Raw genomic sequence first — 22,381 nt, 5'->3', positions numbered from 1 at the left:
GAGCTCTTAACCAACTGAGCCACTTGGCCAGCCCCTTGTTTCCTTCTTTTTGATGTGTGTCTTTACCCTTTCCTTGTCTGAGCTAAGTAATCTGGGGCTCAAAATGCTTGCCTCTGAAGTGAAGGTTGAGCACGTGTTCAGGATTTTCAACTAGTGGTGCGGTAGAAGCTATTGAGAAGCTTTGCTCAGCGAGGCCTTTACTCCTTTAGTAGGTATTTACTGAGCTCCTATTAATCCTAGGATGTCGTAGAAATTATGGGGGTAATAAATGAGTAAGATATTACCTCTGGCCTAAAATAATTCATAATCCAATAGTAGGTCACATGTATGCATGGACTGGTGCAATAAAAATGGTGTAAATTGGTGTGAGTTTCAGGAAGATCAAGTGGAGTGAGAAGTAAGTAGCATATGAGTTGTGGTAGCACATGAGCTGTAGAAGGTCGGGATGACCTTCTTCATGGAGGTGCTGAAACAAGGAGAGCACCAATGACAAGGTGGAACCAATGACTGGAAAGGTTGATCTGAAGGAGATCATAATTTCTGAACCCCAAATTGGGACACACAACTGACAAGTATGGAGTTGTATTAATGATGAAGACAGGATTGGATATTTGACACCAGGACTGCCGTAGGGACAGGGGATGTGGAGTTTGCCATAGGTGAGTTAACTCACCTCCCTGGGATTTACTCTGCCAATTCTATGTTAGAAACTTTGTAGATCAGTTATTTTGAAATCTTGCTGTACTTTTCCATGTGTTAGAATATATTTCACAAATGAATCTGTGTTGCAGATTCTTCTTCTTTTAATGTGAGATAGAAAGTCATGTTGACACGAATAGTTATTTTAGAGACAGATAGTAGTGTGCACTATCAGAGTCAGCCTGCTAACCTAAGCGTGTCATTCTGGCAAACAATAAATAGGTGACAGCATGTGCTCCTCTGCAGTGTCACTCTGACTTAGACATATATAGATATGGTTAGAGTGTGGGACAGTTAGAGTACAGTACAGCTTATTCAGTCATAACAAGCCACCTGTATGGCTACAGAAATACCCAGGAAGACTTTTTAGATCTGAAGAAAAATTGCTACCTCTTTATTTTCTTTAACTACATTCTTTTTTCAAGCTTTATGTACTAGTCCGTTATAAATGGGTGTGTTTCCATAAGTTTTCAGAAGCATATAACTATTCTTAGGAATAATATTTCTCTGTAAAGTAATTATTGGAATGTCATAGACCCTCAACTTGTTTGGTCCCTGCCAATTTATTTCTCCAGGTTTTCCATTTTGAGCAGGAATTAAAAGTGAAGAAGGTGCCAGACCCCTTGTGCTCATGACCTGGGTCTGTCTTAAATGCCATGTTTTCTTCAGACATACTTCTTTCCCACAGAAAGACATTTTGCTTTTCTCTCCTTGGACCATGTCCCTGACCCTACTCATCCCCATCCTTTAATAAGTCATGCTCCTTCCTCTGTGCCGTTCTATTAATAGCATACCGCTTTACCTCTCCTGTAACCATTTACTTGCCTCTGTGGCCATGTCTGTCAAATTGATCTCTACTTCTGGTCTTCACTTGCCTCTGAAGGGAAGGATGAGCTAAGGTTGCTGTTTTTGCTGTGGTGGCTCTAAGACCAATAAACCAAGCCACCCTCTTTTGACACCTAATCACAGGCTAAACCCATCATATGGCCCAGAATGACTTAACCAAGGAAAACAATGCCAAATGAACTCTCTGGAAAGGCAGGCTGTCCAGATTTTCATCCTCATCATTTCAATTGTAGTTGCGCAAATTTTATAGTATTTTATTATTTTGTGTGTTTGTATATTTTAATGCTGGTTTAAAGCAGCAGTGTTGAAAAGGCTGATGAAGGGGGAGCTTGATAATTATCATTCTGAAGGATAATATGCTCTATGCGCTTCTCATGAAATTATATAAAATTAATACATTTAAGCCTACACAATGCTGTGAAGGCGTCTTTTTATTAAATTTAATCTAAGTAGATAGAATAATGACAGGTGATTGCTATGATGAAATTCTGGTCTCGTTTTGTTAGAATCATTAAGATATATTAACTAATGCTTTCTGCTCATAAGTTTATTAGTTTTAGACACTACATTTTTGTATTCCTCTTCACCTCTACCATCTTTCTTCATAATTTGTATAGAATGTATCCTGGTTACTCTCCTAGAAATGCCATCTAGCCAGCTCATGCCAGCACATTTAAATTGACTTTTCTGAATCATGTTGCCAAGAAAACAATTTAATTTCAATAAAACCCAGAACATTACACAGATATGTTATTCATTTATGTGAGTGTTTAAAAAGCAGGCTGAATTGCCAGTTAGTACAATCTAAAGGCTAAAAAAAAACCCTAAAATTTTCATACATAATTAAGCAATACAGTCCTTTTTCTGATTTCTTTTTCAGAATAACCACTAAATTTACATTTAACCTTCTGGTTAGGTGTCATTATGTTCTCAGAAAAGTCATCTTGGCTTTCAAATATTAATTTTCTAAAAGAAATAATCATTTTTTTTTGAAAATTGTTTTATGACTCAGTGTTGTTTACTTGTAAACTTTGAATTTTCTTTACAGAAATAGAGATACTAAATAAAAGCTTGACAGTGTCCCAAAGAAATAAGGTATGCCTTGAAGAGGAAATGAAAAGCCTGAAGTTGTTGTCAGATGCAGCCATACTGAGGTCTCAGCAGATTCAGACATCCAAACAACAGGAAGTAAACCTGCAAACCAGATGCCATGACTTGCAAAGAGAAGTACTAGGTAAAAGGGAATTATTTTTTTCAGTTTTTAGCAACTAGCCACAATGTCTAAATTTTTATTTCTCTTATAATCACAGCAAAAATCTTGTTTTAATTATTTTGTGTTGACAATATGCCTAATTATCAGTAGCTATGTCAATAACTGTCTGTGGTCAGTGTTTTCTATCACCCCTTCTTGTTCCTTCATTTAGAATGATAAGTAGAGATAGTAAAGATGTTTTAAATACAAAATAAGACTTCAGGGAAACAAAGTGAAATTTGCTTTAGTGTATCATTATCCCAGTGGATTGGTGGTTTAGTGTACTGAAGGAAAACACAACATATGCTGTTACATAAAATGAATCCAAATTTTTAGGCACTCCTGCATTTTCCCAAATGAAAGGATTAAAAACTGTGTTTGGGGCACCTTGGGCAAGGTTTTTAAATTTCTCTCTACCTCAGAGGAATGAGTATCTTGGCAGTAAGGGTATGCAGTATGCATTTTTTCCTGAAGGCAGGAAGGAATCACTGCAGACTGATAATCAGGAGCATGATGTAATAAAAACAGTTTTCTAGCAAAATTAAGCAGTTAGCAATAAATGGAGGTATTCCAAATGTCAAGTGATTAGAGCCAGGTAGCTATTTAGAAAATGTCTTTGCTGGTATCCCAGCCTCTAGACTCACCACAGGAAACTGAAGTAAGGAAAGGAACTAATATTTTTAAGGTCCTAATGTGTAATAGACACCATGCTGTATATCAGTTACTTCTGTCCATTCCCTAGAGATCATGAAAAGCAAGTGTAACTCTCCTGTCTTACAGAGGAGAGAATCAAGGCCCCAAAAGGTAGCATACCTATTCCCACATAGCTGGAAAATGGCAGGGAGTAAAAGCAAACCAAGGCCCATGCTCATCTTGGCCCTCTCCAGGGCCACAGTGGGAAGGCTAAGATAGAACCAGGGTTGAGAGGACGACCCAGGACTAAGGAGGTGAACACTGGCTGAGTGGAAGGGAGAGAAGGAAATGACAGAGGTCTCTGAACCTCTTTGCTTGGGAGCCTTTAGGGATACGTAGGAGCACAGCACAGACTAAGGGAATCAAGACGGAATGTGGTATTGGAAGAGAAGTTAGGGAGTCATCACACGAATCTGGAAGCAATATGAAACCAGATATAAATTTAAAAATCATACTTTGATTTTTCTCTTCTGTGAATTACCCATTCATAGATTTTGCCAACTTTCCATTGCATTATTGGAATTTTCCTTGATAATTTTTTTAAAGATTTTGTTGGGGAATTGAGGAAGGGGAACAGCAAAGTTGTTGTCCTTCAGTCTTAGTTGTGGAGGGCACTGGTAGCTCAACTCCAAGCCCAGTCTCCATCTGGCCACCCGTCGGCAGCTTGCAGCTACTCAGCTCAAAACAGAACATTGATGTTTTTTGTTTTAAACCAACAAAGTAGACAAACCTCTGGCAAGTTTGATCAGAAGAAGAGAGAAGACATAAATGAAAAATATAAGAAATTAAAGAAGTGTAGTGACTACAGATAAAGTGGAATTTTGGGGTCTCTTTTTGTCTCTTGTTTTTAATGCCTTTGTTTTGAAGTCTGTTTTGTGATATAAGTATTGTTACTTCAGCTGTTTTTTTTCCGTTTCCATTTGCATAAAATATCTTTTTCCATCCCTTTACTTTCAGTCTGTATGTGTCCTTTGATCCAAAGTGGGTCTCTTGCAGACAGCATATGCATAGGTCTTATTTTCTTATTCATTCAGCTACCCTATGTCTTTTGATTAGATAATTTAATCCACTTACATTTAAAGTGATTATTGATAGGTACATAGTTATTGCCTTTTCATTACCCATATATCTTTTCTTTTCTCTTCTTTTTTCTTTTCTTTCTTTTCTTTTTTTCCTTCTTCTTAAAGAAGTCCCTCAAGTATTTCTTATAATACTGGTTTGGTGGTGATGAACAACTTTAGCTTTTTCTTATCCGGGAAGCTCTTTCAATTTTTCAATCTCTCAATTTTAAATGATAGTCATGCTGGGTAGAGTAGTCTTGGTTGTAGGTCCTTGCTTTTCATCACTTTGAATATTTCATGCCAATCCTTTCTAGCCTGCAAAGTTTCTATTGAGAAATCAGCTGATAATCTTATGGGAGCTCCCTTGTAGGTTTCTAGCTGCCTTTATCTTGCTGTTTTTAAGATTCTTTTTCTGTAACCTTTGGCATTTTAATAATGATGTGTCTTGGTGTGGGCTTCTTTAGGTTCATCTTGTTTAGAACTCTCCGTGCTTCCATGTCTTGCATGTCTATTTTCTTTGCCAAGTTAGGGAAGTTTTCAGACATTATTTCTTCAAATAAGTTCTTAATGCCTTGCTCTCTCTCTTCTCCATTTAGTATTACCCTTTGGTGCTTGATGTTTTCCCAGAGTTCCCTTAAACTATCCTCATTTTTAAAAAAAATTCTTTTTTCCTTTTTGCTGTTCTGATTGGGTGTTTTCTGCTACTGTGTTTTCCAAATTGCTGATTTGATCCTCTGCTTCATCTAACCTGTTGTTGATTCTTTTGAGTGTATTCTCATTCCAGTTATTGTATTCATCATTTCTGAATGGTTTTTTATGGTTTCTATGTTTTTTTTTATGCTTACTATCTCTTTGTTGAAGTTCTCACAGAATTCATCTATTCTTCCCCTATGTTCATTGAGCATCCTTATAACCAGTGTTTTGAACTCTGTATCTGGTAGATTGCCTGCTTCCATTCATTTAATTCTTTTTCTGGGCTTTTCTCCTGTTCTTTCATTTGGGACATGTTTCTTTTTTTTTCTCACTTTGGCTACCTTTCTCTGTTTGTTTTTATGTACTAGGTAGATCTGCTATTTCTCCCAATCTGGGCAGGGTGGCCTTATGTAGTAGGTGTCTTGTGGGGCCCAGTGGTGCAGTCTTCCTGATTACCTGAGCTAGGTGCTCCAGGAGTGTCCATTGGGAGGGTTGTGGATGTCCTCCTGTTGTAGTTGAACTTTCATTGCTGTTGGCATGTCAGTGGGTGGGGTTGACCCTCAGGCTTACTGGCTGTGAGGATTGCCACCAGCACAGTATACAAGCTGCTTTATGGGGGCTGATACCACAGAGCAGGATTCTCCCCAGTGGGGCAAAGATTATTATTCTTGTCTCTCTTTTATTTTATCTTTTTAATCTGGCGTATAAGATAAGCAGTTTCCTTGAATATTATATTTTATTTGAAGAACTGTAAAACATTAGAGAATATATCTTATATTGCATATAACAGGTAGTTAAAGATTGAGTTAAATAATAACCTTTACCTATTTGAAAAAAGAAGTGATTCATAGGAATAAAGACAAGAAAAGAATAAAGGGAAGACATTTTCACTAACTAGGAACCCTCCCTGTGCCAGTCAATTGACTATCACTAAGAGTCTGACCACTTTTCTCTCATCTAATCCTCACAATATCCTAATGTGGAAGCTTCTTTTATCCTTGTCAGACATAGAGAAGTAGGCTAAGGTCACACAGTGGAGATTCAAACCTAGGTCTTTGTTAGGCCAAAGTCATTGTTAGCTCATTAATCATTTTAGTCAATTCCAGAAAGATACATGAAAACACTGAACTCCTTTTCCTTTAATTTTTTTTAACGAGGTTTTTTTTTGCTCTTCGGAAAAATAGGTTTGACCTATCAAGTCTCTAGTAATTTAAGTTAGGGCAGTGTTTTCCAAAATTGCCTGACCACAAGAACATCTGGGACTGTAGATATGCATATGTGGCAGTAATAAAGGGACTTACTGAAAATGCCCATTTTTGCACATCAGTTCAGACATACTGCATATCTCTAAGACTCTAAGACTCTGTGTTTTTAATAAGTGTTTCAGGTGGTTCCTATGATGAGGCAAATTTATAGCATAAAAAAATAAGGAACATAGGAAAAAGGAGGTTTTTACTATAGCATAGATAAAAATTGGAAATGGGTTATTTTTTAAATAGAAGTGCAATAGTGAGGTTTCTTAGTTGTAAGTGTGAGAAACTGACTAATTTAATCAGCAAAGGAATTTATTGAAAGGATATCATTTAGATATTGAGAATTTTTGAGAAATTGGAAGAACCAGGCTTAGAAAATGCTCAGGAACCCAGTGAAGCTAGGCTGCCAGAAGCACAGCCACGATTATGCCCCAAGAGCCATCTTGGGAGGATGCAGTTGACCTTGGACACCTGTCTGATCCCCCACGCTGTCCTCTGGTCCCGAAGACTGGTTGATCTCAGAATCAATTCTCTGCTTCTGCTGCTTGGTGTCAGTTGTTTTCTGCTCAGGTCTTGGGAAAAATATTTTTTAAAACATAGTCTGGAAAGTAAGAACCATGTTTGACCACCTACCCCTAGCATATTTAGAATATGTTACTGTAGGAGTGTGTTGCAGCTGTGAAAATGGCGAGTTGTAATTTGAGAACTGAATAGAAAATATAGACATAGAATCAGATTTTAATATAAGAACCATTAACAAATGGGAAAAAGCAAAATTATGTAATAAGTAATGTTGGGATAACTAAAACAAAATAAACCAAATACACCAAAACAAACCTCAAATTAAGTAAGAAACAATAATGGGAAAAACTGGCACCAAAAGAAGATATAGAACTTTATCATAGAGAGATACAGTGGCACTTTAAAAATTGCAAAGGGTAAGATTGACAGATTTTGCCTCTAAAAAAAGGTAGACTCTCTGATTTCAAAAACTGCCAAACAACCTAAAAATAAAAGATGGACAGAAAATATTTGTATCATATATACAAAGGGTTAATATCTACACCACATAAAGAATTTATTCAACTGTATGAGAAAACTCCAAGACCTCAAGCAGGCATGTGATTGAAAAACAGAAACAGACAGTTAACACAGGAAATATGATAAACAAGCACAAAATGTTTAATTACTAATAACTAAAATAAACAAAAATAAAACATTTACCTATTTTGATATTAGTACAAGACTTTAATGATAAAGCTTTCTTTCATTTGGTGATAAAAATTATAGTATTTTTTTTAACCCAAAGAAATGTATGTGATCAAGTCATCTTCTTGAGAATGTATGCTTAGGAAACCATCAGAAGAAAATTATTTATATGCAAAGATCATATTTTTAATAGTAAATGATTAGAAATAATTTATCCCCAACATAATTATGGATAATAAATTATCATACACTATCACTTGGAACATTATTCAGACTTTATAAATGACAACATGAACTCTGGATGTCAACATGGGAAAATGCTATGTAATATTATAATTTTAAAATTATATAGTAATTTATAATATCACATAGTAAAAAAAATCCATGAAATTGTATGTACTTTATAGTTACAATTATGTCAAAATAGGAGTATTTGTGAATGGAAACCAGAAGGGAACAGGAAGATATGAAAATAAATTTTAGACAAGATGGCCGGTTGTTAGCTCAGGTGGTTAGAGTCCAGGCTCATAACACCAAGGTTGCCAGTTTGATCCCCACATGGGCCACTGAGTTGTGCCCTCCACAAATACTTGACTTGGAGCTGATGAGTCCTGGAAAAACACACTGCTCCCCATTAAAATTTTTTTAAGTGAATAAAATTTTTAAAAATAAATAAATTTTAAGGTTATGGAAATATGTGTGATTTCCCCCCCTTTTAAATATTTTTCTGATGTTATTTATTTTAACAATAAATTTTCTTTAAAAGAGAATGAAAGCCTACACATTTTTTATGACTTAGCTCACATTTCACCTCCAATAGTAAAAAAAAACCTCACCCAAACAATGTAGTTCTAATTAGCCACCGTTTTTACACTCAGGGCCTCACCTTGGTTAAGTGCAATCTATATTCAAATCGAAGTGCAGCTGCAGACTGTTCTATTTAGTGCTTCATGTAGAGACTGTGTAGTTGTAAATGTAATACAGACTCATCTACAGGACAGTGTAATTGCAGAGCAAAGTGGCACATAATTTCAAGACTAAATTAGAGTTTCATTTTTGCTGCTGATGTTGAATAGATTCACTCCATGGGTAACACTCAAACTATGTTAACAGAGAAAGAAGCCATTTTAAAAGGCTATCTGTTACGCCTCCCTTGGTTGAAACTATTTAAAATTGGTAGATTGAGTGGACAAGATCATTAAAGCTACTCGCATCTCAACTAGTGATGACAAGTGCAGTAGTTCTTCCCCCTTATCCGTGATTTCACTTTCTGTGCTTTCAGTTACCTGTGGTGAACTGAGGTCCAAAAATATTAAAAGGAAAATTCCAGAGAGAGAACGAGAGACCACATTCACATAACTTTTATTACAGTATATTGTTATAATGCTTCTATTTTATTATTAATTTTTAACCTCTTACTGTGCCTAATTCACAAATTAAACTTTATTATAAGTATGTATATATATATAGGAAGAAACAAAGTATATATAGGGTTCGGTATTAACAGTGGTTTCAGGCATCCACTGGGGGTCTTGGAACACATCCCACACGGATAAGGGGGGACTGCTGTACCACTCCCTACGAACTTATCCATGAAGAGCACCGGGTTTTGTTTTTGTAGTTTTTAACCACGCAACGATCTTATTCCTGTGTCAGAGTCTCAGTGTGGAAATTGTCAAAACATTTAGAAAAATGTTGATAAGTGCACCTCTTGCTTTATCTACAAATACCCTTCTGGTGAAGGGATTACACTGACACATTGTTTCTTTCCAGTTTATTTTACAAAAGTGGTTAGAGTGGTCTGAAAAACTACAAGTATAGGAAAGACAGCAGTTTCAATTCCAGGTCTTGGTGGTGTTGTGTCCCAAACTTGGTACACTTTCTTTTCCCCACTAGGGTCCAGGGTGGACTTTCTTAGGTGCTCCCACCTCCAGTGGTCCAAGCCTGCCCCTCGGCTCCCCTCCTCTCACTATCTGTTTTCTACATGTTATAATCTAATTTTATCTCTGTCCACTATCCATTAACCTATTCACTAGCCTCTTACCACAACTTATCTATTTTCATCTCTTGGCTCTGGGCTGACCATGACCTGGGAGTAGCTGAATTTTTTCAGCAAGTATTTATTCGACATCTACCGTGTGCCAGTCAACTGGTCTTGTCTTCCTTTGACTTCTGATGTGCAGGTGTTTTCCAGCTCTTCACGGGTCTTCATGGGACTTGGGACCTTCTAGCTCCACACTGGTTGTTCTCATATGTGCCAGCGCCCTTAACTTTAGCCATTCTTGACAGATTTTTTTTGTCCTCTTTGTTAAGAATAGTCTACAAATTTTCTGGCTCCAATTTTGTTGCCGTTCAACTTATGTTGTTTAGTTTTACTTTCTCTACCATCTCATGACATTTACTTTAATAATTTTCCTGAACGTCAACAATCTTCTTATTCTGCTTTCTTTTAAATGCATGCCTAATTTTTCTACTAACCAAGTAATGTCCTTAAGATATTCTATGATCTTAAGATAATCATCATCTATAGCTTTTATAGCTTATTAATGTCTTTTCAGAAATCATGTCAAGCATTTGAGAAGAGGAAAAACCATTACATCACAGTGAATAACTTCTAACCAGATAAACATCAGATTAAAATAATGGGCATAGCATTTTAGATTTTTTAATTTTTTCTCAGCTCGGGCACAGTGTCCCTGGCCCATGTGGGAATCAAACCAGCGGCCCTGCTGCTCAAAGCTCACACACTTAAGCTAACTTAACCAACTGAGCCACTCAACCAGCCCAGCAGTTTAGATTTTCTTTGGGCAAATTAAAATAAGAGCAGACTGATATATCACCCATCTCAACTCTTTCTGTGTTTTGTTTTTAAGAAATATAATTATTTGTTTAAAGAATACAATACAAGATGTTTAAATTCCATTTTTGATATAAACTTTATAAATGGCTTATTATACTTAATAATCTTAAATCTAATTCTAAGCATTTTCATGATTTATAGTCCTTCCTACGATACATTTTGCTGTCTTCTCCACAGTTGTAGAACCAGCTTTAAGTGATAAGCATCTCTGTCTGACTTATTTCACTCAGCAAAATGCCCTCAAGGTACATCCATGTCCCAAATAGCAAGATTTCATTCTTTTTTTTATGGATGAATAATATTCCATTGTATGTATCCACTCTTCCATTTTTCGTCATTTAGGTGGCTTCCATATCTTGGCTATTGTAAATGATGCAATATACCTTTTTAAGTTAGTATTTTCATTTTGTTTGTATATATACTCAGAAGTGGAATTGCTGGATCACATGGTATTTCTTTATTTGTTGAGGAGCCTCCAACTGTTTTCCACAGTGGCTGCACCAATTGACATTCCCACCAGCAATGCATGAAGAGTTTCTCCTTTTTCTCCACATCCTCATCAACACTTGTTATTTCTTGTCTTTTTGATAATAGCCATTCTAACATGTGTGATGTGATATTGTGGTTTTGATTTGCATTTCTATGATGATCAGTGATGTTGAGTACCTTTTCATATACCTGTTGGCCATCTGTATGCCCTCATTGGGAAAATGTCTATTCAGATCCTCTGCCCGTTTTTTAATTGGATTGTTTCTTTGCTGTTGAGTTGTGTGAGTTCTTTATATATTTTGAGTATTAACCCCTTCTCAGATATGTGATTTGCAATTATTTTTTCCCATTCGATAGCTTGCCTGTAATTTGTTGATGGTTTTCTTTACCATGTGGAAGTGTTTTAATGTAGTCTCACTTGTTTATTTTTGCTTTTTTTTGCCTTTGTTTTTGGAGTCAAATCCAAAAAATCATTGTCAAGACTGATGTTGAGAAACTGAATGCCTGCATTTTTTTCCAGGAGTTTTATGGTTTCAGATATTACATTTAAGTCCTTAATCCATTTTGAGTTAATTTTTGTGTATGGTGTATAATAATGGCCCTGTTTCATGCTTTTGCATGTGGCTGTTCAGTTTTCCCAGCACCACTTATTGAAGAGACTGTCCTTTCACCATTGTATATTCTTGGCTCCTTGTCATAAATTAATTGACCATATATGTGTGCATGGGTTTATTTCTGGACTCTCAATTCTGTTCTATTTATCTGTGTGTCTGTTTTTATGTCAGTACCATACTGTTTTGATTACTGTAGCTTTGTAGTACAGTTTGAAATTTGGGAACATAATGACTACAGCTTTGTTTTTCTTAAGCTTGCTTGGGTTATTTGGGGTCTTTTGTTGTTCCATATAAATTTTAAGATTGTTTATTCTGTTTCTGTGAAAAATGTAATTGTATTTTGGTAGAGATTGCATTGAATCTGTAGATTGCTTTGGGTAGTATGGACATTTTAACAATATCAACTCTTCTAATTCATGAGCACAGAATATCATTCCATTTATTTGTACCTTCTTCAATATCTTTCATTAATGTCTTATAGTTTTAAGTGTACAGGTCTTTTGCCTGCTTGGTTAAATTTATTCCTAGATATTTTATTCTTTTTGATGCAATTGAAAATGCAGTGTTTTTTCTAATTTCTCTTTCTGATAGCTTTTCATTAGTACATATGTATAGAAACAATAGATTTTTGCATATTGATTTTGTATCCTGCAACTTTACTGAATTTGTTTGTTAGTTCTGACAGTTTTTTGGTGGAGTCTTTAGGATTTACTATACACAATATTATATCATCTGCATATAATGATACTTTTCCTTCTTCCTTTCTAATTTGAATGCTATCTATTACTTTTTCTTACCAAATTGCTCTGACTGTGATATCCAATACTATGTTGAATAAAAGTGGCAAAAGTGGGCATCCTTATCTTGTTCCTGATCTTAAAGAAAAGCTTTCAGCTTTTCACTATTGAGTATGTTAGCTGTGGGCTTATCATATATGGTCTTTATTATATTGAGGTACGCTCCCTGTATCCCCACTTTGAGGAGTTTTTATCATAAATAGATGATGTTGAATTTTGTCAAATGTTCTTTCTGCATATACTGAAATGATCATATGATTTTTATTCTTTATTTTGTTAATGTGGTAGATCACATTGATTGATTTACAGATGTTGAAACATCTTTGCATCCCTGGAATAAATCCCACAGTTTGTTAACATTTTATTGAGGATTTTTTTCATCTGTGTTCATCAGCGATATTGGCCCGTTATTTTCTTTTCTTGATGTGTCCTCATCTGGTTAGTATCAGGGTAATGCTGGCCTAGTAAAATGAGTTTGAAGAAATATATTTCTTTACACCCTGAAATTTTAAACTTATGCTGAATACTATATTATTACTGTGTTTCCTTAAAAATACAATTTTGGGCCGGCCAAGTGGCACGTTGGTTAAGAACTGGCTTGGGATGCCAGAGAGCTCCGGTTCGGATCCCACATATGAGGGCCAGTGACACTGTCCTCTACAGCTAAGATGCTGAACAACAGTTTAACCTGGAGCTGGGCTGCTGTGGGTCGCCAGCGACGGCGTAGGCTGCAGTCCCCTGCTGCAGTGGGCTGCCATAAGCTACCATGTGTAGCTGGCAGCCAGCGTGAGCGGCCAGCAGCCGCAGTGAGCGGCCGTCCAGAGGCCAGCGACTGATCTGCCTCGCCCGGGAAGAGCGCAATGATGGTGCCAACTTGGGCCAGTGAAGCAACATCCTCCACAACTAGACTGAAGAACAAAACAGCAGCAACTTGTCTGTTCCCCTTTCCCCGATTCCCCAGCACGTTCCCCTCCCCAAATTCCCAATCTTTAAGAAAAAAAAATTAAAGTTGTTCTAATATTATATATTTCCATCTCTTACTTTTAGAATTCACTTTTAGAATAAACTTATCTTTCACCATTTTAAACTATACAACAATCTCTCTGTTGTGTCTTCTAGCCTCTACCCCCACTCCCCAATAATGTGGTATTAGTTGAAAACATGCTAGGCTGAGAATTAGAAGATGATGACCCTCCATACATTAGCCAGGTGATCCTGACATGCCATTTAGCCCTGATGAATATGTCACACCTAGGCAAGATGGTTGGACTAAAGCCTGAGGCTTTGCTATAGTTCTGATTTTAATTTTGATGCAATTGGCTTATTTCCAAAGCCAAATAAATCTTCATATTTTTACATTTTGATATTTCTTTTTTGTTTTTTTTAAGATTTTTTTTTATTGGGGAATTGGGGGAAGGGGAACAGACAAGTTGCTGTCATTTTGTTCTTCAGTCTAGTTGTGGAGGACGTTGCTTCACTGGCCCAAGTTGGCACCATTATTGCGCTCTTCCCGGGTGAGGCAGATCAGTCGCTGGCTTTTGGACGGCCACTCACAGCGGCTGCTGGCTGCTCATGCTGGCTGCTGGCTACACACAATAGCCCATGGCAACCGACTGTAGCAGGGGTTGCAGCCTATGCCGTCGCTGGCGACTCATGGCAGCCCATCTCCAAGTTGAGCTGCTATTCAGCATCTTAGCTGTGGAGGGCAGTGTCACTGGCCCTCTTATGTGGGATCTGAACCGAGGCCCTCTGGCGTTCCAAGCCAGCTCTTAACCAATACGCCACTCGGCCGGCCCTTGAATTTTCTTTTAAAGAGACCCTGAACAATTTCAACTTTGATTCAAGTATAGTTTTTATGGTCATTACTTTTCTATATGAAAACTTTTAACTTTGTTTTTGCCACATTTTCCCCTTTATTTATTCTTTGAAATACAGACACTAAGAAATTTAAATATAAGTGATAAACTCTGGTCCACATAGTATAATACTGGTTTAGGAGTAAATAATAGGCTGTCAATAGCAGCCTAACTCTTAATACCAAAATTTAATCTTTTTCATAGCAAAGTAAGCATATAAAATAAAATTTTAAAGACTAAATTCTTGGTTCCCTTTTAAAGATCTATTTACTTAAGTTTTATAATTTTATGTTTAGTTCACACTAATATAACCTCCAAAATGCACAATTATCTCAATTGACAATATTCCTCTCAGAGGTCATTGTGACCCACAAAATCAGTCCACTTAAATGATTTTCCTTCCACATCACAGAATAAAATATCCTTTACTTTTGTCAGTAGTCACAAATATTAGAAGACAGAGTTCAGATAAATCATTTCAGCGTTAAAGTCTTTCCTAAAATTTTTTTGACCAACTTTCAAATATATTACTAATGAAAAAACTTTAATGTTTTTTCTCTCAGTATGCTCTTTGATATAATAAATAACAGAAATATTTTAACAAAATTATTTTGCATGTAGCATTTTAACATCTTTATTTAATTTTTTAAAATAGCCTTAATGAGAAATAATTTTAAATATGAAATTCACACATTTTAAGTGTACAATTCAATGGTTTTTAGTATATTTATGGAGTTGTATAACCATCACTATGATCTAATTGTAGAATATTTCTATCACCCTAAGAGCAAAGCTTATGGTCATTAACAGTCAATCCCCTTACCTTTCTGCCCCTCCCCCACCAATCATTACTCTACTTTCTGTTTCTATAGATTTGCCTGTTCTGGACATTTCATATAAATAGAACCATACGGTATGTGATCTTTCATGTCTAGTTTCTTTGACTTAGTGTAATGTTTTTGAGTTTCATCCTTGTTGTAGTATATATGAGGACTGCATTCCTTAATTAGTTGCTTCTTTATTAAAGTGAAAAAAATCAAAATCAGTAATGTTCAGTTGAAAAAAATATTGATCGAGGAGTCAAGCACTTCTGCTTTCTGGCCCTGTTTATGCCTTTTACAGACCCTTTGGACAAGTACTAATTTCTTTGCCTCAGGTACTTCATTGGTATAATAAAATGGAAATATTCTTTACCTGCCTTTGAGTGTTAGGAGAGTCAACAAGATAAAATTTAGGAACCCTTAAAGCCCTACAGAAATATAAAACTGCATTTCCAAGTGGTTTTCCTAGGGTAATAGCAAACCAAATTATTATATTTAGTATCAAAGTATTAGAATGTTCTTAAATGCAACTTTAATAACAAAGGAAAACTATGAATTTTAATTCCCATTTGCCCAAAGGTCTATTTGCTTCCCCTGTATCTTTCAGTCAGTCTTGGTTAGCTGTAACAGTCGGTGGTCTGGCTGCTCTTAGAACAGGCTGCTGAAGAAGGGAGTGGCTATGATTAATTCAAGAGTCATCTATTATATGGTGGATAAAGGCATCTATGAACATAATTCCACTGTGACCTTTCCTGCAAACTGTGATTTTCAGGAGGAGCTCACTGTGGTGAATTGACCAGCCTTTATGATTCCCATGGACGCTTAGACTCTAGTAGGAATAATGTAGTTTTGGCTTTCAATAGAAGGGGAGAAGTACAGATTTTATAAACAGAAAAATGAAGGAGGTTTTTAGTGATCCTTAGTTATACTAAATCCAACAGCCCTTGAAAGAGACCAGCTTGATATTCAAGCTGCTTCTATAATCAAAAGCAGGGGAACACAAAAAACACAGGGTTTCCCTAGGGTCTGTAGACAAGTTGCAAGCCAAATAGTCTTAACTGGACCCCCGGGACCAGGTTACCAATGGAATATGGAGTCTAATAAAGGAGTCTCCACTTGGTCTTTGATCAGTGGAATAAGATTATCTTTGTTTCCTTTTTCATTTGCTCCCAACTTTGTGCTTTCATATAAAGTTATCACTATTCTATATATTCTCTCCGTTTTAGAAATGTGTGAATCTTCGAGGAATTTTCTACAGTGATCTTAGTTAGGCATGCACACCTTAGGATGGATATCTCTCCTTTGAGAGAGCTGTAATTCTTGTTTATTCTCCAGTCATTTCTCACTTAAGCCATTGCAACCTTCTCCTCTCCTCGTTCTTTCCCTCCCGCGTGGGTTTCCTCTTTTAAGTCTAAATTTTAGCCTGGCCACTTTCTCTCCCTTGTCTTTGGCTGCACCATTCCCCTCAGGATGTTGGGGTAAATTTTAGAGTTCATATTTTCTTTCCTTTTTTTCCTCTTTTTTTTTTCTAACTCAGTGGACTTATTTGCTCTTTCATTCTTTCTCCCATTCTGTACATGTGACCTAATATGGCTGCATTCCCCTTCCCCACCCCTTGAACATAAGTTCTCTTGTGCTCATTCAGTCGCCAATCGCCAATTTCCTTCCTTCAGCAATCTTAGCTAAGCACCTATCATAATTAAGTGTAGATGTGATCAGGAGCCCAGCGCCTGTGTCATACATGGCACCTGTACTAAGCACGCAGCATCCTCAGGTGCAGCTCCAGCCAAGCGTGAGGAGAGAGAGGGAGCTTTCATCTGCCGGATTCCTAACACCCACGTGGATACACTCCTGCCTACACTCATAGCATGTCACTCTTTCACTCATGGACTCACCCAGGCACACAGTGTACCTGCTGCTCATAGGCATTTACAATCACGCATTTATGGACCAATAACATGAGCAATAGCGACGCTGTCTAAATGAGAAATAAATGACCTGCCCCCCAGTGTTTCTTCCCTCTTACCAGCATCTCTCTCCCACTGGCTAATCACTAATACTGTCCTTACATCATTAAAAAATATATTTCCTATGAGTTTAGGTAACTTTCTTGCTACATTCTAAATAGCAGCTAGCATTCACGAAGTGCCAACCACATGCCAGACATAGTACACCACAATGAGATTACTAAGGATTAGAGGAATTTAGTTTCCCAAAGCCATACAGCTACTAATGAGCAGGACTGGAGCCTGAGCCAGGAACTGTGCTGCCACAACTTGGGTTCTCAACCTCTGAACTCCATTACCTGTGAGCATCGAAGCGTGTACATCATTATCATTAATTTATACTTCAGAGGAAGCTACTGTACTGGGCCACTTCCCGTACTTGGAGTAAATAGAAAATTTCCATAAGGGGAAAGCGGAAGAGGTGCTGAGGAGAGGAGACGCCTGGTGATGGGTTTCCACAGCCATCAGTAGGTTATGAAATGGGTTATGAGATGGGTGTGGGTGTATTACGTGGTTCGGTATTAGGCTACTTTAATATGATTGTTTGGTTTCCTATTACCAAAATAAGCCATGCTTACTATTGAATAGGAAATTCTAACATTCATGTGTGGCCTAATATGGCTGCATTCCCCTTACCCACCCCCTTAACATAAGTTCTCTTCTGCTCATTTGGTCACCAACCACCAATTTTGTTCATTCAGCAATATTAACTAGGCAATATAATTAGAGTTATAAACCTTTGATGTATGAATATATCCTCCTAGATTTTCAGTTTTGAATATATATTTTTATAAGAATGTAATAATAGAGTTTTATACTTTCTATCCCCCCATTTTCTCTCTTATGAAATCTTTCCATGTTAAAAATATTCATAGTATTCTAATTTTGGATGAATCATAATTTACTTAATCATACATACTTTTTGGACAGTTTTTGCTATTTTTCTGTTAAAATGATATTGTGATAAACATCCTCATAGCTAAATCTTTTCACATTTCTGTGTGTTGCCTTCAGATAGCTTCAGTCTTAAATTATAAAATGTTTTTGGTTTTTTGTTTGCTGCTTTTAAACTATTGTTGTGTGGTAGAATTTTTTTTAGTGTAATTGGCACAAAGTAGTTTTATAGCATGAAAGCACTCTTTTGTGGGAATTCTTGCCCTTTGCCTATTGCACTGCCATCCCAGCACAACAAGGAGAAAGAAAGCTCTGTGTGGCTGAAGATGCACTCTATCCCCTTCAGTTGTGCATAGCATTAGTCCTCGCATACAGGAATCTGCAAGCATTCTGGTTGTAAAACACTCCCCAATTCGTTAAGGCCAGTTGATGTGTATGTGGTTATATGGTTATATGACTGTTTGAAAAGGTCTTAAATATTTTTAGATCTAAACTTTTTTATCTTCCCTTTATTCATTTACTTTATTATTAACCCTAAGCCTTTTTCTTTTTTATCCCGTAAATTTTTTCAGCTAATATTCTGTTCATTGTATATCCCTGACCCTTGCTACTTAGTTAACGCTAGACTATCCATATTCATTACTAGTATTTTTCAGTCTTGAAAAGTCTCATTTCATATATATATATGAGTTTATTTGTAGAAATTTGTCAGAAAACAATGTACTGTTCTAAAGTACTCAGAAGTTTCTAAATCCATCAGGATTGTTTCTATGAGAGACAAAGCATTGCCTTCATTTTCTCAGTTGAAGAGTGGTTAAATGATTTAACCAGGGTAAAAAAATTTAGCACTCCCCCTATCTTATTCATCCATAATTTCTAATATTTTATAAGGCCCTACAAGTTACAGTTATCTTTATGTTATAATGGGTTGGTTTCATGTTCAGACTATAAAAATATAATGAAGGCTTAGAAGCATTTTTTTGCATTCTGAAGTAAATTCTTGGTCTTTAATATTAGAATATAATTTATTTTCAAATTTTAAATATCTGATTATCTCCTTAGCTTGATTTAATCCACTCTTCCACTCTCTCTTCCTCACACACACCCAGCTAAATAATTTTACGGCTCTGCTATAACTACATCTGGACTGAACTGCAAGTTTTTTAGCTGTATGTATAGTCACACCTGTTCTAGCATCTGATTTATAAAAATTGCCAAATTTTATTTCAGTCCCTTCTGGCATTATGCAGAAAATGTTAATGTACTTCAAGTGTACTTGTTTCAAAGTAGATGTGAATTAAACCTCTGAAATATAAACCCTAAGATGAAATGAATTTTCCAAGTGGCTATATTTCCATCTGAGCTTTGTGAAATGTTTGCTAAAGTTAAAACCTGTTAATTTGCAATTGATTTGGTTGAATGCTCATTAAAGAACTTTATTATTGGTATGTATTCTTACATCTGCAAAGGTTTCCTCTGTTAATGCTCATTTAAAAAAATTAAGTGAGATATGACTTTTGTAAAAGGCTAAGCTCATCACATTCTAGTACAGTAATACATACATAAAGGTGTTATCTAAGTGCAGCGTACTGATTCTGTTCATTCACACCAATTATGTCTGATAAAAATCCTACCATTCCAGCCACATAATTAACTAACTGTCTAACTAACTAAAATCATTTAAAATGGTGGAAAAATAAAAGGTTTAAGTTTAAAATAGTTACTGATTTGTTATCTAAAACATTTATCATTCATGAAGGCAAAATGAGGCATTGATTATAATTTATCTAAGGACAAGAGAATTGTCTTATTGATATTTGTACATCGAATCTACCTAGCATGGAGCCTACCTATAACAGAATAGGCATTCAGTAAGTGTCTATTGAAATAAAATAACATGTTTATAAGATAGTTGACTTGTAATGGCAGGGTACATATTAGATATTATCAATGAAAACTGCACAACTCTTTCTGTTTCATGCATTTTAATTTTAGGTTAAAGATTAATTTAACCATAATTTTAAACACTTATTTCCTGACATTTTTATTTCTAATATCTACAAAATTTCATTCACTCTTTCAATAATTATTTTTGAGTACCTTCCATGTCTCAGACACTATGAATGTAACAGGTAACATTCCTGCTTTCGTGGAACATACATTCGAGTTATTTTACACTGTGAAGATGAGACGAGTGTAATGCACTGAGAGTATAGTGCCTAGCGCATAGTAAGTACTCAACCCTGATTAGCTGTGATGCTGATGATGGAAGACACGGGCATGTAAATGCTATTCAAAGCCATGAGACTAGGTGAGATCAGCTAGGGAGAAAATGCAAGTAGAGAAAAGGTGCTAAGGACCAAGCCCTTGGTGCTTCCCAACATTTTAGGGCATCATCAAAACAAGGATCATCAACAGAGACTTAGAAGCAATAACCAACCAGGTGGGAAAAAACAAGAGAGCATAGTGTAATGGAGACAAGAGAACTGTTTCAAAGAGTGTCATATGCTGCTGAAAGTTTGAATTAGATAAGAACAGATCATTACATTTTGGAATTGCCAATATAGAAAGGTCATTCATAACCTTGAAAAAAGTGATTTCTGTGGAGGAGTACAGAAGAAAGCTCGACTGGAATGGGTACAAAAGAGACTGGAGAAAGGCATATCATTAAAAAAGGAAATATGAATGACTAAGAAGCATAAAATACGATGATCAGCTTCAACAGTGAGCAGGAAAACTGCCAATGAAACCAGTCATGAGACATTACTTTCTACCCTATGGAGTGGGAGAAAAAAAAACCAAAATTAAATAGCTCTTTCTAATGAGTATTAGCAAGGCAGGCACCTTCAATCAGTGAGGTGGGAGGGGAGCTGGTGCCTCCATCCTGGGCCTATTTGGCATCATTTAAGTATGTGTATGCCTATGACTTCATGAGTTCACTCTGGGGTCACACTGCAGAAAAACTCCTCTATCCGTACTTAAGAAGATGGGTAAAAAGCTTTTACTGAAGGATCACTTGTGGTGACACAAAGTTGCAAGCAGCCTAGGTTCTATCACTATAGGACTAGATCAGTAAAATGTGATATGTGCACATGATTAAATATTATATAACAGTCTGAAGGCGTGAATCATATCTATTATACAACTACATGGATAGGTCTTAAAAACATAATGTACAGTGAAAAAAGTATGAACTGAAATGAGATGTATAGCTTAACACTATTTGTGCAGTATTTTTTTAGAATACCTGCAAAAAGCACTATTTTTTCACGCAAAAGGAGCAAGTTAGAAGGCATACATTAAATTCGCAAGCGTAGGTGCCCTCTGGCATGCATTATTCCCAAAGGCAAATAAATATATCCCAGCACCTTAAAACAAAAATAAGATCAACAACCCTCCTTGTTACCGTATCCCCCTCCAGCTACAGTTGAATTTCTCTGTTCCCTTCTCACAGACTCAGATGGGTTGTCTTTAATTCCAGTTTCAACCTCATTCCCCACCCCCACCAACCTTTCCTCCCCTTGCTTCCTTTTGTACCTTGGACAGAACTGAGTTGATTAGACTCGGTGCAGAACATGCTATCATCCTTGACCTGTGCAATCAAGACTTCACTCTAAACAATATATCTATAAAACATGTCAAACGCAGAAAATGCAGAGAATAACAGACGTGTGTGTCATCCCCCCTATTTAACTAGGTTTAACATTTTGCCATAGTTACGGTCTAGATTGTTAAAGAAAAATACACAGTTAAAACCTTCATTTTTACTCTTCCCACACAAAGATAACCACGGGTAACACCAGCCCCAGCCGGTTCCTCGGGGGGACAGGTGATGAGATTCAGGGCAGATGAAGCTGGCGGCGGTGAGGAGGTCTTACTGCACCCCGTGCGATAAAAGCTAGCAGCTACAAGTGCCTGACACCGGTCTCCTCCTTACATGTATTAAGTCACTTAATTCTCAGAACAATCCCATGCTGTGACAACCATTTTATAGATGAAGAAACTAAAGTGCCTAAGGTCACATAGCTAGTAGGAAACAGCCAGAATTTGAAGTTAAACATTCTGGCTTTAAAGTTCATGCCGGGCCCTTCTATGTTATGCTGCCTTAGGAATCTATTTTAAGACGAGTGAGCCTTTGTTTTTCCTTTTCTTCAATTATTTCCACCATTTAAAAAATATATACAGGGCCAGCCGAGTGGCTCAGTTGGTTAAGAGCTGGCTTGGGACGCCAGAGGACCCGGGATTGGATCCCACATATGAGGGCCAGTGACACTGCCCTCTACAGCTAAGATGCTGAACAACAGCTCAACCTGAAGCTGGGCTGCCGTGAGTCGCTGG

General features: G+C 36.7%; 1 protein-coding gene across 1 annotated transcript in view; it reads left to right on the top strand.

Moving 5' to 3' along the window:
• The window catches only part of LEKR1 (leucine, glutamate and lysine rich 1), a 169,233-nt gene that overhangs the window by 76,899 nt on the left and 69,953 nt on the right, over positions 1 to 22,381 (top strand). Inside the window, exon 7 of the mRNA XM_019626541.1 lies at positions 2,594 to 2,779. Coding sequence (XP_019482086.1) covers positions 2,594 to 2,779 — 186 coding nt within the window. The remainder of the gene's footprint in view (positions 1 to 2,593; positions 2,780 to 22,381) is intronic.

Source organism: Hipposideros armiger, unplaced genomic scaffold (genome assembly GCF_001890085.2).
Source record: "Hipposideros armiger isolate ML-2016 unplaced genomic scaffold, ASM189008v1 scaffold_16, whole genome shotgun sequence".
Lineage (NCBI taxonomy): Eukaryota > Metazoa > Chordata > Mammalia > Chiroptera > Hipposideridae > Hipposideros > Hipposideros armiger.
This window is presented reverse-complemented; position numbering and strand designations above follow the sequence as displayed.